The sequence below is a fragment of the Mirounga angustirostris genome, unplaced genomic scaffold (genome assembly GCF_029215605.1).
Source record: "Mirounga angustirostris isolate CCGP_5_RB_7025 unplaced genomic scaffold, mMirAng1.0.hap1 SCAF_3, whole genome shotgun sequence".
NCBI classification, from domain to species: Eukaryota; Metazoa; Chordata; class Mammalia; order Carnivora; family Phocidae; genus Mirounga; species Mirounga angustirostris.
In genome coordinates, this window is record NW_026991711.1 from 141,059,249 (window position 1) to 141,081,279 (window position 22,031).

Below are 22,031 nucleotides of genomic sequence, written 5' to 3' on the forward strand. Positions count from 1 at the left end.
CACAAATCTGCCAAAGAGCCTCTAGGAAAGAATGTCCTTCTTTTTTTTTTTTTTTTTTTTAATTTTTTTATTCTTATGTTAATCCCCTTACATTACAACATTAGTTTTAGATGAAGTGTTCCATGATTCATTGTTTGTGCACAACACCCAGTGCTCCATGCAGAATGTGCCCTCCTAAATACCCACCACCAGGCTAACCCATCCTCCCACCCCCCTCCCCAAGAATGTCCTTCTACTAACTGAATTCTAATGAGGCTAGGAAGTAGATTAGGAATTGAGTTTTTACTGTGAGTTTCAAACATCAGATCTTCGGGAACTTTGAGATGTTTGGCTTACTCGATCTGCTCAATTCTCCAGTAAGTCCTATTTAGTTCACGAAGAAATGACTACTCGAGAAGAGAGCTGGGGGTTATTCGTTGATCCAGTCAAAAGGGGTTTTCCTGGGTCTGCATCGGTGCCCCCAGGACTCAAGAGCAATAGAAAGATGCTACTGTGAGATGATCAGATGAGACAATTGTTAATGAGGAGTTCCTGGGCCAATTTAATTGGCACATTCCTGGAAGTTAGATTTATTTGTCTTATAAAATTTGGGTGAGTTTGAAAGCCTAATCAAGGTGACCCTCAATGGGATTAGTGGTGAAAATAGAAATGCTTTAAGGGTATAATAAAACATTCTTTTCAATAATGCAATCTAGACAAAGGCTCTTTGGAAACCACTATGGCTGGCAGGTCACTGGTGGGTGTTGCCCAGTGTCTACAATTATGAATCATGAAGGGGGAGATTGTGAGCATCTCAGCTGTGCTCCAGGAAGTGTGTGCTTTCCATAAGAGAGGCCACAGTAGGTTGGATAGGGACCGAAAGTCGCGTCTTAAAGTTATGTGCCTGTATACCTCACCTGTGAAGGCCAGCTGTGTTTCTATCTGCCTAGTATCCCTCCCCTTCCTTCCTTCCTTCCTTCCTTCCTTCCTTCCTTCCTTCCTTCCTTCCTTCCTTCCTTCCTTCCTTCCTTCCTTCCTTCCTTCCTTCCTTCCTTCCTTCCTTCCTTTTTTAAAGATTTTATTTATTTATGAGAGAGAAAGAAAGAAAGAGACAAACAGACTCTGCACTAAGCGTGGAGCCCTACGCAGGGCTCAATCCCACAACCCTGAGATCATGACCTGAGCTGGAATCAAGAGTTGGACACTTAACCAACTGAGCCACCCAGGCGCCCCTCCCTCTCCTTTCAAGGAAACCATGTGTCTCACTCCAACCATGTTTTTCCATCTTGGAGCTGATATATTCTTCTATGACAATGTCCCTGTCACAGTTGGTTGGTCCAGGGATGGGCCCTTGACCCAAAATAGACCAACTGGAAAACTTTCCTGAGATTCTTCAAACTGGAACTTGGAAACAGTTCTTTCTGGAGGGGGTTGCTGAAAGATGAGAAACTGAGGCCTTAACAGAGGCCACGTTTACCCCTTTGTAAGGAAAGCGAGGCTGCAGGGAGCATATCCGGGGGCTCAAAGCTGCATTGATGCGGCTCTGCACGTTTGACTCAAGGGGCCCCTTGGGTGCTTGTTGCAGCCGGGTGCCTCTGCCCCCAGCAGTTGGCTTCGTCCAAGCACATTCTGTGGGGCATGTTGTCCTTTTGGTATACAGTGTACTCCTACTTGTAACCCTTCGCGGGAGGAACTTTGAGCTTACGTATATTACACAGAGGAAGGAGATTTTTACCTCTGGGACCTTGCCACCACTCCGTCCTGCCTTCTCATAAGTGAATCACTATGCAGTGGGAGAAAAAGCTCATGTGGAGACAGACACGTGATCACAGCCCAGTGCAGACATGGACAACAGAATACTTGGACCTTTGGTTTTTAAGGGTGTTATCGAAATAATCAGCCTTTGCTCTCACACATAACTCTTCAGAGAACCAGAGGAAAGTTGTTTTCAAAGAGATCACTGATGGTTTGAAAGATATTTTAGGCAGAAGAATAAGTTTCTCCATGGTTTTAAAGGGAGGGTGATTAGTGGAAAAAAAAAGTTAAGTAAATAAAGGAAAATGGATAGTTTCATTAGAAAAATAAAGGGAGGGTGAGTCCTATGATTTTTCATATTAGAGCAACGTAGTCACTAAAAGCCTCTCTCCCTCTTCTCTTTCTTTTCTGAGTTCTCGGGTTTTCCTGCTGGTCGTGAGGGGAAGAGTGCTAAGTGTCCTTCTTTAAAATCCAGCTTCAGTGTTTCATGGAGTTGTTTGACAAATTTAAGCCCAGTGGTGAGGATGGCCACCTGTTCCTGCAAAAACCATCACAAAGCTTGGTTTTCACAGAACTCCCTTCTGTCTCTGGAAAGGCCCAAGATGAATTATAATATATGTTAGGAAAAATGAACCTGGTATACAAATGGGATCATTCAGCACAAGAACTGTTTGGGATTTACCCTTCAAGGAGAAAAATCGCTGTTAGATCCCACAGCCTGTCTGCTGAAGCTGCTATTCCCGGAGGCTGAAGTTTGCGAAAGCACACCTGCATAAGCAGTAGGCCTGGACTGCCTTCCTACTGTGTCACCTTAAAAACAAACAAACACGCCTTTGCAGAGTCTGTTGAAATCTGAACTCCTCCGTCTATCAAGGAACTAAGCCTTAGATTTCAGAAGGGCTCATCATCAGACCATAAGGACAGGGCCAAACCAGGACTGGAAGAACCTAAAACGAAAAGGGTTCCACGTCTATTTTGAAAGGGAATATTACAAATTCAGCATGCCTACCTAGATCAAGATTTCCTAATTTGTAATACAGGTAAGGCCCTGAAAAGAGAACTGGCACATGGTAAAATGTTCATTAAATATTTGTTATTTTCCATGTGACCATCACACTGCAAGAACTGAGCACATACTGGGTAGGAGAGTCCCAAAAAAGGACCTCCGGGGCAAGAAGTGAGGCCTCCAAATGGGTGGTGTGCGATCTCCCTCAGCTGCCAGATGCATAAGTGGGATAAAGCCACTGATGCCTCCTTGAAGGGCTTCTGTTAACATCCAATGAAATAAGAACAGTGGAGGCACACTGAATCAGAAGGAATGCTACAGCCATTAACAACACAACTCTCAGCGAGTGGCAGTATTTAAAAGTATACAATGATTGGTATCAGGTTATCCTACAGTAAGCCCAGAAAATGTATGTTAAAGTCTGTCCACCTGTGGATGATTAACGGCAGGATGGTATTTTTATCCCTGGGCAGGTTGAAAAAAGCCTGCCCTTTTTAAATTTCTCGCCAGCCCTTCTTACACTTTCCCCTTTCATGGGCATGTGGGTTTGATGACAGTGAGCCTGAGGAAGTACGTGTAAGCCCTGCTCTGGGCAGCTTCTTGGGCCAAGGGTGAGGCCAAGCTGCACAGCCCCCAGCCTGGGGGTATGAGGTAAAACCTATTTGGAGCTTGGATCCCTTTTACAATGTGGTCTTGTAGAAAGGATTCTAGAGTCTTCTGTTAGTGTGATTGTCACAGATTTTCGATTTTTATTAAAATTCGTACTTGTGGGCGCCTGGGTGGCTCAGTTGGTCAAGCGACTGCCTTTGGCTTAGGTCATGATCCTGGAGTCCCGGGATCGAGTCCCGCATCGGGCTCCCTGCTCGGCGGGGAGTCTGCTTCTCCCTCTGACCCTCCCCCCTCTCATGTGCTTTCTCTCTCTCATTCTCTCTGTCTCAAATAAATAAATAAAATCTTTAAAATTCGTACTTGTTCACACCTTAATTCCTTTTAGTCTCAACCACGTTCGAGGCCCTAGATGGGAACAGCGGCCTGTACTACAAGCTAGTCTTAGAACAGTCTCTGTGGCTACTCTAGTTCATAAAGCTGAGTTTAATTTCTAAGTTTTGTGTATATTAGTGTCAAATCCAAAGATAGCAAAATCCTGCACAGATACTGTGTCATTGACTAGGGATGTTCTGGTGCCTGGCTAAGGTGTTATCTTTGCAGACTCCATGAATTGCTTCCAGGGAAAGAAAAAGCACCCAAAACAGAGTTCCTATTCCACCAACACGCATCCCCGGCATTGCTAGAAAAGGGAAGAGTGCTGAATGGCTCCACCAGCTCTGGGAATGAAAGGAGTGTATTCGAAGGGATTGAGCACAGCCACACTGACTGCTGGGTTCAAGTCCCGCTCCGTGCATACCGCACAATACGCCACCATACAAACAATTAATGGAACATCCGACCTCTGGATAGCTACCACACCATCTCACCATCACCTCCCAGCACCTCCACTGTGCCTCCCCTGAACTCACTGGCTCATTGGGATACAGCCAGCAAGAGGGCTTTACCCAGGCTTTGTTGGTAAGGCTGAACCAGAGGGGAGATCTCCCCAGTTCTTCCACCTCGTGCCTCAGCAGATAAATAAGCTGCTGTGTCACTAACATATTCCAGGTCATGTGCACACACAAACATTATTATATCTTGAAATTACTTTCAAGTGACTGTCTTTTGGGTTTTAAAACCATTTTCCTAGAAATGTGGCTCAGCAAATCCTTACGTGGAGCAAGGATGGCACCCAGTGGCCAAAGTGTTTCATCTCAGATCTTGTTGTTCTCACAGATTTTCCATTGCTTGTCTCTTTGGAGACAATGAATTGCCATCTTTTTCTAACGCCAGAGTTGAAACACTAAATCACTTGACTATCCCTTTAAGCTAAAGTGTGTACACATACACACACACACACCACACATATTCACACATACAAACTGAAGCTATATACAGAGGCTAATTCAGAATAACATTCAAAAATCCTTAAAAATTTAGCGTAAAGTCTTATGTTAGAGTTGTCGTATTTCAAATACGCAGATTACCGTCCATGATGTCCCTAATACCGTGCATTAGTATAGGAAACATTATACAAATGTAAACCCAGTCTCCCATTCTTCACTTCATATCTTCCCCCAAATAGTCTCTAGTTCATGAGTTCTCATGCCTTAAACATAAGACTTTATCTCCTGACAAGTGCTTTATCCTTAAACTGATGTTCACAATCTCATAACCCTGTTATCTTTCTTACAAGGTACTTGGCAGGCCTGGAGAGCACAGGATAATAAAGTGGGACTGTTCTCTTTCCTTTGAGCTTTCCAGATGTCGAGAGATTTCTATACAGCTAGATAGCCAATCAGACAGTAAGGAAGACAAGCAAGATGTCAGAATAATGGATCATATACCCTCTTGCTCAAAATGATGCAATATCTTCATAATGTTTGCTGTTTCCAATTTCCTTAGGCTTCTAAGCAGTCTGAAACCTCAGGGCAAGAAGTCACATGGATGGTACAACCACAATACAAAAAGAAGTTTCTAATAGAATAGCATTATATATCGATTGCCCAAAGAGTACCATGAAAAGCCTCTTTTTACAAATGTCTATGTTAAGTTCAGCCCCAAATTCTGTTTTTCTCAGACATCATCACCATTCACACTTATCTGGCCCCCACACTGTCAAAATGCCACAGAGTTTCCAAGAAATCAAAAGAAATGACTTCAGGATAAAATTCCATGATATTACTTACATTTTCCTATTCAGAACTTGAAGAGAAGCATTATCTTCAAGGTCAAAACAAAACACTGGAGAGGAAAAATCAAAGCCAAGCACGTGCATTTTTCTTGCTGGTTCTTTTGGTTCTTGGTCACCTTGTATGTAAAGGGTAATGACCCTGCCCTCACCAAGAGGTGTGAGGTTCAAGGAAGATAATGGGAAGGAAAACGTTTTTATACACTGCTAAGTCATATGACATATTATTTGACGCATTAATATTATTTAAACATTTATAGGTAGCTCTAGTCTAGTGTATACTTTCTATACTGATGAGATTAAGATTCTTGCTACCTAAAATAATCACTGATCTTTCTTATGAGTATTACTGTATAATGTTACCCTTCAAATATAATGCAGCCATGGTGGGCTTTGGAAATCACTTATAATATGTAATTACATCAAGCTGAGCCAAGTCTTCCACCAAATACCCAAATTTTCAAATAAGCTTAAATTTAAAGCTTTGGGTATTTAGAAATTATAAGAACCCCAAGATGTTTTATAAACTTTGTTGCTTTATGTTTTATTTTCCCCTTCCCTCCTGGAGATACATTTTATAGGCTCATAACATCGTAGCATTTTATAGCTGAAAATGGCTTTGTTACTCAGATGAGGAAACCTGAGGCCTAGCAATTTTAAGTGAACCCAGAGGTCTGGTGGCTGCTTTGTCTATTTACATGTTCGTCCTGTGTCCTATGTCCATGGCCTTACAAAGACTGCTTCAAAAGGGACAGCTCTGGCAACTGAGACATTCTTTCCTAACTTGGGATTTCATGTTGGGCCTTGAGATCAATAGAATCATGATTTACGCACATTTTTAAGATTTTGGGTAGATCTGGTGTCAACTGTGAGAAACCATGCAGAACTACCCAAAACAGCACATAATTTCAAAAACAGGTAGAAGGGACAGAACGCAGGATGATACAAATAAAAAGAATTAGAAAGGCATCCTGAGATTCAAGAAAAGAATAGTTTTATCAGATTTAATTATCGGGATGGTGGTAGCAGGATACATGAGTGAACAATCTTATTTAATACAGGCATGCCTCATTTTATGGCACTTGGCTTTACTGCACTTTGCAGATACTTTGGTTTTTTATAGACTGAAGGTTTGTGGCAGCTCTGTGTTGAGTGAGTCTATCAGCACCATTCTTCCAAAAGCATTTGCTCACTTCATGTCTCTGTGTCACATTCTCGTAATTGTCTAAATACTATCAACTTTTACATTATTATATTTTATATATATTATTATATATCTGTGATCAGTGATTATGACTTACTCAAATCTCAAAAGATGGTTCATCTTTTTTTAGCAATAAAATATTTGTTAATTAAGATATGTACATTGTGTTTTTAGACATCATGTTATTGTACACTTAATAGGCTATGGTATAGTGTAGTAAACATAACTTTTATATACACCAGGAAACCAAAAATGCATTTGACTTGCTTTATTGTGATATTTGCTTTATTGCACTACTCTGCAACCAAACCCTCAACATCTCCGAGGTGTACTTGTATTATAGCAATTGCTGAATCAACTAAGAATTAATGACAAGGGGCCTTTGCCCACAGTAGGGAAGTGCAGATATTGTCATTACTGAACACTTCAAAGAGAGTATCCTAAACAAAGAAAATGAATCCCTTTATTTTCATATAGTTCAGGCTTCTTAGGAAATTAGCAACCAGGAACTTAAAACAAGGTGTTGAGATACAATTTGCAGACACTCTTATTGTCATAGATCCTTGCTTCCAAATTCTACTCAAATGTTGTAACCACCTCTGCCATCAAAACCACAAATAGTTCAATGGATTTGGTAGAAATTTCTCCAGCACCCAGGTGCAAGACATGACTTTAGGAAATATAAAGGTTACAAAAATGAGTAAAGACAAGGATTCGGTCATAAAAATGCTCCTGGTTTAATCAGGTGAATGGACAGGTGCATAAAGATTTATATCACAAGGCAGAAACTGATACGTATAATGAAAAAAATGGCAAACAAGCAGATCACTTTTGCCTGAATTACAGTGAGAATGACTTCACAGAGGGCACAACTGAGCAGGAGCAGATGGATTGTCAGGACTCTAAATATGCTGAGATAGAAACAGGAATGGGGACCGAGATCGGGAAGGGCAGAGAATGGACAGAAAATATCAAATAGAGCGCGTGTGAAGGGTGGGTCAGTGGGAGCATGGGAAACAGGATGGAAAAGTGAACTGGAGCTGAGAGTTCAGAGCACTTTTTATAAGTATTATTATAATGAATTTAGTTATTTATTTTAAATGTTTTAATTTGAGTATAGCTGACACACAATGTTGCATCAGTTTAAGGTGTTCAACACAGTGATTCAACTTCTCTACCCGTGATGCTATGCTACCATCTGTCACCATACGCCATTACAGTGTCATTGACTATATTCCCTCTGCTGTACCTTTTATTCCTGTGACTCATTCATTCTCTAACTGGAAGCTTGTTTCTCCCACTGGTCTTCACCCATTTTAATGTCCAACTGAAGAATTTGAAATGATGGGATCTAAAGGCTTATAGATGTTGAGCTTTGTGAGAAGGCAACTGGTACCAACATACTATTAATCCGGCCACTATGCACAGGATTAATTTGGGAGCTGGTTTTATGCCCAACATGTTGGGCATAAGACCAGCTTGCTTAAAAAAAAATTAAAAAAGAACAAGAGCCAAAGAGAGGCAGGGAGACCAGCTAGGAGAGCATGCATAACAAATGTCTGCATGAGAAAGAATGAGGATCCGAGCTGGTGGTGACTGTGAGGATCAGGGGAGCATGGGAGACATTGTGAAGTCAGAATGGAGGGATAAGCCCATGGGAGTGAGGAGATGTGAGGACTCAAAGGTGACTGGACAGTTATATCCAAAGTGGTCCTCTGGAGAGGAGGGTGAGGGAAGCATGGCAGTCAGGGGTTTGTAGCTCCTACGTATACTGAAGGAGATGCAGAGAGAAAACCAACCGTTACGATTGCTAAACCAAACCAACATCACTGAGGGGAGGGCACATCAGTTCTTTATTTCCCAGTTCCATGCCTGTAGTCATAGATGGCTCTAACTAGAGGCAAACCGGAAAGAAGGAGAGTGATACAGTTCCAGATGCCCTAGTGTTCTGGAAAGCTCTGACCCCTTTGGCCTCTGTAGCTCCCTTCACCATTCAGAAGTCAGCGCTTTAACCGGGCCACACAATTGCCCTCCACTCCTGTCTTCTCTGGACCTTCAGGACTCATCACTGCTCTGAAGCCAAAAATGAACTGCCCTTTATTTCATTCCCTCAGGGTCAGACTCCCTGGGCCTTCACGTGTGCCACTCCAGGAGTGCAGTGGACCAGCTGTGTTAGTGTGTGGAAGCAAGAAGGTGGGAGAACGCCTTCCAGGCACATCCTTCCTCCCAGGGAAAGTCAACATTCCTCATGACCTTTCGGAGACAGTGTTCCTGTTTTGTTTCCAAATTCAAAGAAGGGACAAATGATGGCTGTTGAAGCTGATCTGGGAGGAGGTCAGTGTCACCACAGGATGTAGCTTGGCCAGGTGAGTTCTTGAGGAGCCTTCAACTCATAGCCACATAGTGCAGCAGTAGGAAAGGCCGGGCTGGACTTCAGCCCTGATTCCCCTCACACGGCTCCCCTCCCCAGGATTGTTGACACTCAACAGTGACAAAGCGTAACCATCTTTTATCTGACCTAACATTCCATGAAGACACAACTCATAAAGAGAAGCCCATATGAACATGTGGACATTCGGACACAAAGCACTCCACGGATTTCTGGACATGGCCTAAGCAGTGCAGGCTGCCCGGCTCAGCCTGCTGCCACAGGAGCAGGGCATGCCCTTTTGAATGCCGATTCCCAGATGTTTCCCCTGCAGCCAGATTCCTACTGAAGGTTCAAGAACTCCCTGATGATAAAAAAAAAATCTCAGAAATTAAACTCGGCACAGATACTATTAAAGTAACAACAAAGCCCTCAAGTCAAGAGGCAGGGACAAGAGAGGAGACAGAATAGGTTAGGTGTAAGATGATTCCCAAGTTCCATTTATACTGCTGCGAGGTCGAGGTCATCTTTTAAACAACGTTAGAAATAAGCAGAGGTGGGGGCGCCTGGGTGGCTCAGACGGTTAAGCCTCTGCCTTCGGCTCAGGTCATGATCCCAGAGTCCTGGGATTGAGTCCCGCATCGGCCTCCCTGCTAGGCGGGGAGCCTACTTCTCCCTCTGCCGCTGCCTCTCTCTATCTCTCTCTGACTCTCATGAATAAATAAATAAAACACTAAAAAAAAAAAAAAAGAAATAAGCAGAGGTGAGCCGGAAAGTGGTTGGTTGTTGAGATTTCCAAAGGTGGCATTTCAGGAAGACTGTGAGGGCTGAGGCTAGAGGAACAAGTGGAAGTTCTCCTTCCCTCCTTGGCACCCTGACGTTGTGGATTACCGCCTGGACTCTGGAGGTGTCTCTATGGGAGTGCCCGGCCTGCCGGAGAGGAGCTGGAAGGTGCTTCCTACTGACTGTGGTGGGGAACATGAGCTCCCTAAGCCTTTGCCACATGGTGTCCTGCCCTACCTCTCCCCTCCTTGGCAGCTGCCTCATTACTTGGGTTTAGGTAAGTGTCATGGTGTTACCTTCTGTCTACATGGGACACTTTTCCTCTGCAAGAAGCCGATGCAAGGATTGGACTTTTCCCCCAGCTTTGGAAATAGAGTTGGCAGGCCAGCACACGTTCTGTCGCTGTGCAATTAGAAAAAGGTGCGCCCATTGGGAGATCAGTCACTAAGGGGCAACCCATCAGTGGACCAGCCAAGTGGGGGCGAGCCCCAACTCCTGCCTCCTTACACAGGGACCCTCGTGCAGGACTTATGATAGACACATCTACCCGCACAACTGCCAGGGCTTATGATAACATTTGAATATTTCAGGATCAAAGATGCCTCCTCAAACTTAATTACTTAAAAAAAAAAAAAAAAAAAAGCCTAGTACATCCTATCCCATTGCCCAGCCTCTCCCCTGCCCTCTATCTTACAGAGGAGTTTGTAAGATCCTATTTTTGATGTGGCCATTCTTATTTTGGTAGTAAAGGCCACAGGGGGTACCTATTCCGTGGCACTTTATTTTATTTACTTTACCAGGATGTTAATTTGTGGTCTAGGCACTAACATTGATAACTTGAAATATGCAAGAGGTAGTCCAAACCCAAACACCTAACAGGAGTTATCGGTGTTTAATTACTGAGGCAGTTAAATAGTGCCATAAACGAGTTCATCTCTGGTTGCAGCCATAACCCATGCAGTTTGGAATTGAAAGAAGGGATGATAAAAGGTGGCAATACAACATGAGAATGTCCATGAGTTTATTTTAATTAGTAAACTGGAATATACAGTAGTAACTGTTTGGTCTGTCCACCACATTGGAATCTTAGGGAAGTGCATAAAATTATAGGAGCATATAATTGGTGTACCAAACTCATTTTCTTATGTTATCATATCTGCCATCTTCAGGTTATTAAAAGCCTTTAAACCAGTCATCTTCAAAGAGATCTAATTGTCAATATGGTCTTTATACATTATTCCCGTTAGCACAGAGCAGAAAAGATATAAACAGGCACTAAAATCTGCACAAATTTTCTGGGCACACCTTTCTTATTTCAAGTTCAAGGAAGATCAGTAAATGTTAATGAGGATTAAAAACTATTCTTTAGATCCTGGTTTCCTCATTCAATGCACAGGGCAACCAGCCCATAAAGGACAAATTATTAACATTATAACCTCAGTCAGACTTTGAAAAAGTTAATTCATTAGTTCCAGGAAGTTCTGTGATCTTTTTGTGTATAGGTGGCCCTCCAAAAGAGACTGTTTCCCAAGGTATAAATAATATATCACAGCCGCAAAAATAAGCTTACGTTCTGACATTCCTAGATGAGCAATTATATGTTGTTTCATCTACTTATTCTGGCTAGATAATCCAGGAAAACTTCTAGAATGGTTTTCACACTCTGACCACCCTTCACCCACCTACCACCACACACCCACGAAAGAGACTTTTCCCAACAGGAGAAATGGAGTTAACAGAACAAAACAAAACAGAAAGGAAGACATCTTTTCCCCCTCCTCTGACATTTTACGATAGGAAAAGAAATCCCCAAATATAGACAGGTGTGAAATAGGAAGACAAGAGATGAAAAAAGGTAAGATATTAGCCTTGCATTAATGATTATCAAAGGTTGACTATAGGTTTATCATATATGAAATCTGTGTTCCTTGAAACCATCCCACTGAGGAGTACAAACGGTAGTTAATTGAAAGTAATTAATTAATGGTGTGTATTGTACTCTCCCATATGATGGGATTTCCATCTCTCCTACTTATTTCTGAGAGTTCTCAGGGTATACCTAACTTGTCCTTAAAATGTGACCACTCAGGGGTGCCTGGGTGGCTCAGTCGGTTAAGCGACTGCCTTCAGCTCAGGTCATGATCCTGGAGTCCAGGGATCGAGTCCCGCATCGGGCTCCCTGCTCGGCAGGGAGTCTGCTTCTCCCTCTGGCCCTCCCCCCTCTCATGTACTCCCTCTCTATCTCATTCTCTCTCTCAAATTTAAAAAAAAAAAAAAAAAAAAAATGTGACCACTCAGCCTGCATTGATTCCTTCAGCTTCTGCTGGTCATTTTGATAGAAGGTGCCTTCCCTCTGGTCTATCTGAGGCTTTCTTTCCCTTGGGCTGCCGCTTTCTGTTGCATGCTATTGGCACTCTGGAACCCTCATGCTCTTGGGGTCATTTATTGCACTGAAACTGTACTAAAGTCCATACCTTTTGTGTCCATTCACGTTTTTAGCTGAGAAGATGAATCTATAGGAGGCTGGGCTAAGGGACAAATCCAAGAGACAAACCCCATGTTGAACTTGGAATCATCTAGACACTGAGGCCTGTGGTCTCAATTTCCACTAGGAAGACTTCTTGACTAGGAGGCCTCTAGTCTCTTGTGTGAATAACCATTTCTCACTGGTGTTCTCAACATATCTGAATCCTGGATGTGGTACAGCTTGGGCTGCAACCGGAGTCTGGCCTATGTATGCATGTATTTGACCTCCAGGTCCTAGAGGATGATATTTTCTTCCAAGCCCTGATTTCATCTCTGAATCACTGATCAATAGCTTTGTCCCAGCTGTACATAATCCAATACATTGACTCAGCCATCCGTAAAGGACGAAATTTCATGGATAACTCTATTCCAGATTTCAAATCTCTCTCTACATATAGATCTATTTTCTTTACTATCTCTGTTAAAAAATTATTGTAAGTAGCGAAGTTTACAATATATTTGAATGCAAGCATGGTTTATCTGTACATATGGGTCAAAACAAAGCATTTATTTACTGCTATTTAGCTACAATGTTAGGAAACTGCCATTGCACATACTCCAGTGTGAAATTTCAGTAAGTACTTTTCAGTGTCTATGTGCAGGATTATTTTAAGCTCACTACATTTTAATGTTATTGCTGCAATTATACGACATCAGCTACTAATTATGATAATGTTTTGTTTACTTTATATATCAAGAAAAAAAGCCATTAGGTTAAAATTATCTACTATATCTCAATTACATTGTTATAAGACACTTACCAATATCTTTCAGGATAAAATCTGGAATAAATCAGTTAAGTTAATATTCTTGATAACTTTAAGATGAAATAACCCTTTGTTCTCAAATTTAAATACTTCATATTTTTAGTATGTTTGTGAGCTAACAATAGAAAAGCATGGCAAATTCCAAGACAATGGTATTTTCCTTAGACTAAGGAATTAAGAATTAAGGCTGAACAAGGGGCAGTATGTGTAGAGGGTACACAGCTATGGATTTTGGCCCGCTGTGCCTCTGTGCTTGTCCCATCAAATAGCTCCTGCAGTCATATTTGTCCCACTGTGCGCTTTGCTATCTTTCTCCCTGCAGGTCCCTTCCTTCTTTTAGCAATGATGATAATGATAATAACAGTAAACATATAAGACAGTGAGAACAGTAAAATATTTGCAGCAAATTATTTCCCTAAATCAGATTTCTAGGTAACTAAGCTTTATTAAAGTATAAAAGCTTTACCTATTTTTGATGGACTTATTTATAAAATATATAGAAGATATGAAAAATAATCATATGTAACCATGGTTTTTAACATTTTCTTAATGAATAATTGTTTTGAATTATGGAACACTGATGCCTTTTGGATTCATTCATTCATTCATTCATCCATCAATTCAACAAATATTTACTAAGTACTACCATGTTCCCAGAACTGTAGGGATAGAGCAGTGAACACAACATACAAAAAGTGCTGCCTGATGACACTCACATTCTAGCTGATAGGTAGGATGTTTATCTCCCTAACAAGAGGGCCCTGACTGCCACAGTTTGGGTTGTTCTGTCTCCTTCTTCTGCTGTCAGCTGTCACCTCTTGCTGGCAACATGTCGCTCCTGATCTGGGTCAGCACTGCAGTCTTTTCCTAAGCCTCTCATCCAGCCAATAGCACCATATCCCTGGCTGGAGCCCATGCAGCTCAGCTTGTGCCCGCGCTAAATGCACTGCTCCCTGCCCTTCTGAGCAGTCCCCTCATCCTTACTCTGAGTTTGGAGTCTTCCCTTGTTTCCTTTCTTTATTAGTGTGACTCAACTCTAATGATCCAATTTAGGGATCAGGTCTCTGTGCCATTGTTCCTGGGAAGATGAATGCATCTGCGTGTAAATGAAACTCTTAGAAGAGTAGCCATCACCAAGGGTTATTACATATAGATATCACAGTACAAAACACTATCTTTCTTACGGTTGTGGTGGCTAACCTGATAATTCTGGACTTCCACGAAAACTTTAAAAGGCAGAGACCGAAGCTTGCAAAGGGGAGGGAAATCAGGCCTCCCAACACTCTCATATTTTGACCATGACTGGTTAGAAGTGCAGGGGACGGAACAAGAATTTTGGGCTGCCTTTAAGAGAATGGTGGTGACTGAGGTGAAAAAGAATATCTAGGGCACCTGGCTGAGTCAGTTGGTGGAACATGTGACTCTTGATCTTGGGGTTGTGAGTTCGAGTCCCATGTTGGGTGTAGAGATTACTTAAAAATACAATCTTAAAAAAAGATAAAGAATATCTAAGCCTCATTCACAGACTTATCGTATGTTGGAGCTGGAAGAAGGTCCCACTGAACAACAGTGAACACCGTGGTTAGGAGCTCCAGTTCCGGGGCCAGATTGCCTGGCTATACCCCTTACAATCATTTGACCTTGGCTGTCTACTTAACATCTCCATGCCTCAACTGACTCCTCTGTAAAACAGTATGTTCTTCACAGGATTATGAAACTCAAATGAATTATATAGGTAAAATGCTTGTATTGTGGTCCATAGTAAGCATATGGCAAATGTTAGTTATTATCGTCCTAATCTCTTCCTTATTTTTACAGATGAAAATATTTAAGTGAACAGAAAGTTGGAGGAAAAATAAATGCCAAAGCCAGGTGTCCCGATTCTCACAATATTACACAGATTTTTTCTCTAATACCCCACATATTTAACAAATGGAAAGAAATAAATAATGAATCATTTAAATGATCATGAAGGGGATACTTAGTTTATATATAAGTCCCTTTTCCCCTCTAAGACTGAAATATTCAAACACACCTTTGCCCAGTTCTTTTCCCTAATACCTAGTGGACCAGACTGATTCTACAGAGGCAAGTGACAACGGGTCAGAATGCCGTGTGGAGATTAACATTACGTAATAGCAAGGGCACCCTTTGCTTCCTTACCTTAAACTTGTCAACTTCAGCTTTTGAACATGTTGCATGGTATGACAGCACCTGATTCAGAAGAAAAGGGGAAAAAAAAACCCTTTAATAACTAGACATGACTGTTTTCTGAAATTCTCCTGGCTTATAAATAAATGCAGTTCATTATGTCACCTTGAAAATAGTGGATTTTTTTAAATTGAAGTATAATTGACATACAATATCCTATTAATTTCTGGTATACATCAGAGTGATCTGATACTTTTATGCATTACAAAATGATGCCCATGATAAGTCTAGTTACCATCTGTCACCATACATTTATTACAATATTATTGACTGTATTTTTTATGCTGTACATTATATCCCAGGACTTACTTATTTTCTAACTGGAAGTTTGTATCTCTTAATCCCCTTCACTGATTTCATCTGCCCCCCTACCCAACCCTTCCCGTTTCTGGTGACCAAAAGTTTATTTCTTGTTTCAATGAGTCTGTTTCTGTTTTGTTTCATTTGTTCTTTTGTTTTGTTTTTAGATTCCACATATCAGATGTATGATTTGCAGATATCTTTTTCCATTAAGGAGGTGGCCTTTTGGTTTTGTTGATGGTTTCCTTTGCTGTACAGAAGCTCTCCAGCTTGATGTAGTCCCATTTGTTTATTTTAGCTTTTGTTGCCCTTGCCTGAGGAGACTGGTCCAAAAAAATTTTTTTGCTAAGACTGATGTCGAAGAGCTTACTGCCTATGTTTTCTTTTAGGAGTTTTATGGCTTCAAGTCTGACATTCAAATCTTTAATCCAATTTGAATTTATTTTTGTATATAGTGTAAGACAGCGGTCCAGTTTCACTCTTTTGTGTGTAGCTTGTCCGGTTTTCCCAACACCATTTATTGAAGAGACTGTCTTTTCAACAGGGTATTTTAATGTACATGAAATTTCCAATAACTGTGACACAGATTGTTATCTGTGCAAGTGCAATGGAATCTATTATAATGCTGAATGGAACTGCAGCCCACATTAAAGGCTAAGTATTGACGCTTGGAGGAGCAAGATGGCGGAGGAGTAGGAGACCCAAATTTCGTCTGGTCCCAGGAATTCAGCTAGATAGGTATCAAACCATTCTGAACACCTACAAACTCAACAGGAGATCGAAGAAAAGAATAGCAGCAACTCTCTGAACAGAAAAGCGACCACTTTCTGGAAGGTAGGCCATGCGGAGAAGTGAATCCGAGGTGCTATTCGGGAAGATAGATGGCGGGGGAAGGGAGCCTCCATTAGCCGCTAGGGGCAAGTGATAGAGCAGCGGAGCACAAAATCAGAACTTTGAGAAGTCCACTCTGCAGAGGGACATTGCTCCAGTGGCTAAGCGGGGGGTGGAACCCTTGCTGGGACAGTGTGGTCTCAGGACCGTCAGGGCCACAGAAAGACCGGGGGTGCCTGAATGCGGCACAGCTCCCAGGCATCAGAGGAGGGAAGCCGGCTGCAGAGACGGAGCCGAGGAGTAGGCTCTCAGCTCGGGGTTGCCATAAACCGTGATCCACAGCACAGTTGGGCCACTGCTCTTCCAGCAGGGACCCAAAAAGTGGCAGATCCAGGGAGACTCCCCTTCCTCCGCTGGGAGGAATCTGCTGGGTTTGGAGACTCCACATGGGGTCGGGTGCCAGAGATAGAAACACTCAATCACAGGCCGGGTGAGCACGGAGTGCGGCCGGAGACCGGGAAGACGGGAGTGACTGACTGCTTTTCTCTGGGGGCGCACTGAGGAGTGGGGCCCTGAGTTCTCGGCTCCTCCGGGGTGGAGATTGGGAGGCCACCATTTTCGCTCCCGTCCTCCAAAGCTATACAGAAAGCTTGCAGGGAACAAAAGCTTCTGAGAGCAAACCTGAGCAGATTACTTAGCCCAACCTGGCAAGGGCAGGGCAATTCCGCCTCCAGCAAAGACATTTGGGAACCACGGCAACAGGCCCCTTCCCCAGAAGATCAGCAAGAACAGCCAGCCAAGGCCAAGTTTACCAATCAATGAGAATGGCTGAACTCCAGCGCTAGGGGAATACTGCACATAGAATTCATGGCTTTTACCCATGATTCTTTGGTCTTTCAAAGTTAATTATTTCAATTTTCTTTTTTTTCTTTTTCTATTTTTTTTAAATTTTTCTTTTTCCCTTTTTCAGCCAACATCTTATCAATCCCTTTTTATAAAATCTTTTTTATTTTTCATTTTTAGAGTCATATTCTATCCCTTCGTTGTAGCTAGCCTTATTTTTGGTATATATATGAGTTGTTCTCTCTTTAAAATTTTGGGATACAGTTTCTTCTAATAGACCAAAATATACCCTAAATCTCTAAGTGTATGACTTTGTTCTAGTCTCCTGCCTGATCACATTCTCTCTGCCCCCCCTTTTTAATTTCTCTTCTTTCTTTTTTCAAACAACTTCTTATCAATTCCTTTTATAAAATCTTTTATAATTTTCATCTTTACAGTCATATTCCATCCCTTCATCTTATTTACCCTTATTTTTGTACATATATGTTTTTCTTTCTTTAAAATTTTGGGAGGCAGTTTCTTCTAACAGACCAAAATACACCCAAAATCTAGTGTGTGGCACTGATCTATGCACCAGCCTGATTATATTTGATCATATTCTTTTTTTTTTTCTTTCTTTCCCTTTCTTTTCCCCCCGTGATTTGTTTAGTGTATATTTTTCTGGGGTCGTTGTTACCCTGTTAGCATTTTGTTCTCTCATTCATCTATTCTCCTCTGGACAAAATGACAAGATGGAAAAACTCACCTCAAAAAAAAGAACAAGAGGCAGTACTGACTGCCAGGGACCTAATCAATACGGACATTAGTAAGATGTCAGAACTAGAGTTCAGAATGACAATTATAAAGATACTAGCTGGGCTTGAAAAAAGCATGCAAGATACTAGAGAAACCCTTTATGGAGAAATGAACTAAAATCTAACCAAGTCAAAATGAAAAGGGCTATTACTGAGGTACAATAAAAAATGGAGGCTCTAACTGCTAGGATAAATGAGGCAGAAGAGAGAATTAGTGATATAGAAGATGAAATGATAGAGAATAAAGAGGGCAGAATTTGAGAGATAAGTGATACCATAAGATGAAACAATATTAGAATAATTGGGATCCCAGAAGAAGAAGAAGGAGAGAGAGGGGCAGAAGGTAAATTGGAGCAAATTATAGCAGAGAACTTCCCTAATTTGGGGAAGGAAACAGGCATCAAAATCCAAGAGGCACAGAGAACCCCCCTCAAAATCAACAAAAATAGGTCAACACCCTGACATCTAATAGTAAAACTTACAAGTCTCAGAGACAAAGAGAAAATCCTGAAAGCAGCCTGGGACAAGAGGTCTGTAACCTACAATGGCAGAAATATTAGATTGGCAACAGACCTATCCACAGAGACCTGCAGGCCAGAAAGGACTGGCATGATATATTCAGAGCACTAAACAAGAAAAATATGCAGCCAAGAATACTATATCCAGCGAGGCTGTCATTGAAAACTGAAGGAGAGATAAAAAGCTTCCAGGACAAATAAAAACTAAAAGAATTTGCAAACACGAAACCAGCCCTACAAGAAATATTGAAAGGGGTCCTCTAAGCAAAGAGAGAGCCTAAAAGTAACATAGTCCAGAAAGGAACAGAGACAATATACAATAACAGCCACCTTACAGGCAATACAATGGCACTAACTTCATATCTTTCAATATTTACCCTGAATGTAAATGGGCTAAATGCTCCAATCAAAAGACAAAGGGTATCAGATTGGATAAAAAAACAAGACCCATTGATATGCTGTCTGCAAGAGACTCATTTTAGACCCAAAGACACCTCCAAATTGAAAGTGAGGGGATGGAAAACCATTTACCATGCTAATGGACATCAAAAGAAAACTGGGGTGGCAATCCTTATATCAGACAAATTAGATTTTAAACCAAAGACTATAATAAGAGATGAGGAAGGGCACTATATCATACTTAAAGGGTCTATCCAACAAGAAGATTTAACAATTGTAAATATCTATGCCCCTAACATGGGAGCAGCCAATTATATAAGCCAATTAATAACAAAAGCAAAGAAACACATTGACAACAATACAATAACAGTAGGGGACTTTAACATCCCCCTCACTGAAATGAACAGATCATCTGAGCAAAAGATCAACAAGGAAATAAAGACTTTAAATGATACACTGGACCAAATGGACTTCACAGATATATTCAGAGTATTCCATCCCAAAGCAACAGAATACACATTCTTCTCTAGTGCCCATGGAACATTCTCCAGAATAGATCACATCCTAGGTCACAAATCAGGTCTCAACTGGTACCAAAAGATTGGGATGATTCCCTGCATATTTTCGAACCACAATGCTTTGAAACTAGAACTCAGTCACAAGAGGAAAGTTGGAAAGAACTCAAATACATGGAGGCTAAAGGGCATCCTACTAAAGAATGAATGGGTCAACCAGGAAATTAAAGAAGAATTTAAAAAATTCATGGAAACCAATGAAAATGAAAACACAACTGTTCAAAATCTTTGGGATGCAACAAAGGCAGTCCTAAGAGGAAAGTATACAGCAATACAAGCCTTTCTCAAGAAACAAGAAAGATCTCAAATACACAACCTAACCCTACACCTGAAGGAGCTGGAGAGAGAACAGCAAATAAAGCCTAAACCCAGCAGGAGAAGAAAAATAGTAAAGATCAGGACAGAAATCAATGAAATAGAAATGAAAAGAACAGTAGAACAGATCAACAAAACTAGGAGCCGGTTCTTTGAAAGAATTAACAAGATTGATAAACCCCTGGCCAGACTTATCAAAAAGAAAAGAGGAATGACCCAAATAAATAAAATCATGAATGAAAGAGGAGACATCACAACCAACACCAAAGAAATACAAACAATTATAAGAACATATTATGAGCAACTATATGCCAGCAAATTAGATAATCTGGAAGAAATGGATGCATTCCTAGAGATGTATAAACTACCAAAACTGAATCAGGAAGAAATAGAAAACCTGAACAGACCCATAACCACTAAGGAAATTGAAGCAGTCATCAAAACTCTCCCAAAAAACAAGAGCCCAGGGCCAAATGGCTTCCCAGGGGAATTCTACCAAACATTTAAAGAATTAATACCTATTCTGAAACTGTTCCAAAAAATAGAAAAGTAAGGAAAACTTCCAAACTCATTTTATGAGGCAGCATTACCTTGATCCCCAAATCAGACAAAGACCCCATCAAAAAGGAGAATTACAGACCAATATCCTTGATGAACATGGATACAAAAATTCTCACCAAAATACTAGCCAGTAGGATCCAACAGTACGTTAAAAGGATTATTCACCACGATCAAGTGGGATTTATTTCTGGGCTGCAAGGTTGGTTCAACATCCACAAATAAATCAGTGTGATACAATACATTAATAAAAGAAAGAACAAGAACCATATGATCCTCTCAATAGATGCAGAAAAAGCATTTGACAAAATACAGCATCCTTTCTTGATTAAAACTCTTCAGAGTGTAGGGATAGAGGGTACATACCTCAATATCATAAAAGCCATCTATGAAAAACCCACAGCGAATATCATTCTCAATGGGGAAAAACTGAGAGCTTTCTCCCTAAGGTCAGGAACACAGCAGGGATGTTCACTATCACCACTGCTATTCAACATAGTACTAAAAGTCCTAGCCACAGCAATCAGATGACAAAAAGAAATAAAAGGCATCTGAATCGGCAAAGAAGAAATCAAACTCTCACTCTTTGCAGATGATATGATACTTTATGTGGAAAACCCAAAAGACTCCACCCCAAAACTGCTAGAACTCATACAGGAATTTAGTAAAGTGGCAGGATATTAAATCAATCCACAGAAATCAGTGGCATTTCTATACACCAGCAACAAGACAGAAGAAAGAGAAATTAAGGAGTCGATCCCATTTACAATTGCACCAAAAACCATAAGATACCTAGGAATAAATCTAACCAAAGAGGCAAAGAATCTGTACTCAGAAAACTATAAAATACTCATGAAAGAAATTGAGGAAGACACAAAGAAATGGAAAAACGTTCCATACTCATGGATTGGAAGAACAAATATTGTGAAGATGTCAATGCTACCTAGAGCAATCTACACATTCAATGCAATCCCCATCAAAATACCATCCACTTTTTTCAAAGAAATGGAACAAAGAATCCTAAAATTTGTATGGAAACAGAAAAGACCCCGAGTAGCCAGAGGAATGTTGAAAAAGAAAAACAAAGCTGGGGGCATCACAATTCCGGACTTGAAGCTCTATTACAAAGCTGTCATCATCAAGACAGTATGGTACTGGCATAAAAACAGACACATAGATCAAAGGAACAGAATAGAGAGCCCAGAAATGGACCCTCAACTCTATGGTCAACTAATCTTCAACAAAGCAGGAAAGAATGTCCAATGGAAAAAAGACAGTCTCTTCAACAAATGGTATTGGGAAAACTGGACAGCCACATGCAGAAAAACGAAACTGGACCATTTCCTTACACCACACACAAAAATAGACTCAAAATGGATGAAAGACTTAAATATGAGACAGGAGTCCATCAAAATCCTAGAGGAGAACACAGGCAGCAACCTCTTCCACCTCAGCTGCAGCAACTTCTTCCTAGAAACATCGCCAAAGACTAGGGAAGCAAGGGCAAAAATGAACTATTG

The 22,031-nt window shown here is 41.1% G+C and overlaps 1 protein-coding gene across 1 annotated transcript in view; it reads right to left on the reverse strand.

Annotated features, from left to right (window-relative positions):
• Positions 1–22,031, reverse strand: part of PDE11A (phosphodiesterase 11A) — a 397,322-nt gene that overhangs the window by 117,296 nt on the left and 257,995 nt on the right. Inside the window, exon 10 of the mRNA XM_064586747.1 lies at positions 15,331–15,381. Within this exon, the coding sequence (XP_064442817.1) occupies positions 15,331–15,381 (51 nt within the window). The remainder of the gene's footprint in view (positions 1–15,330; positions 15,382–22,031) is intronic.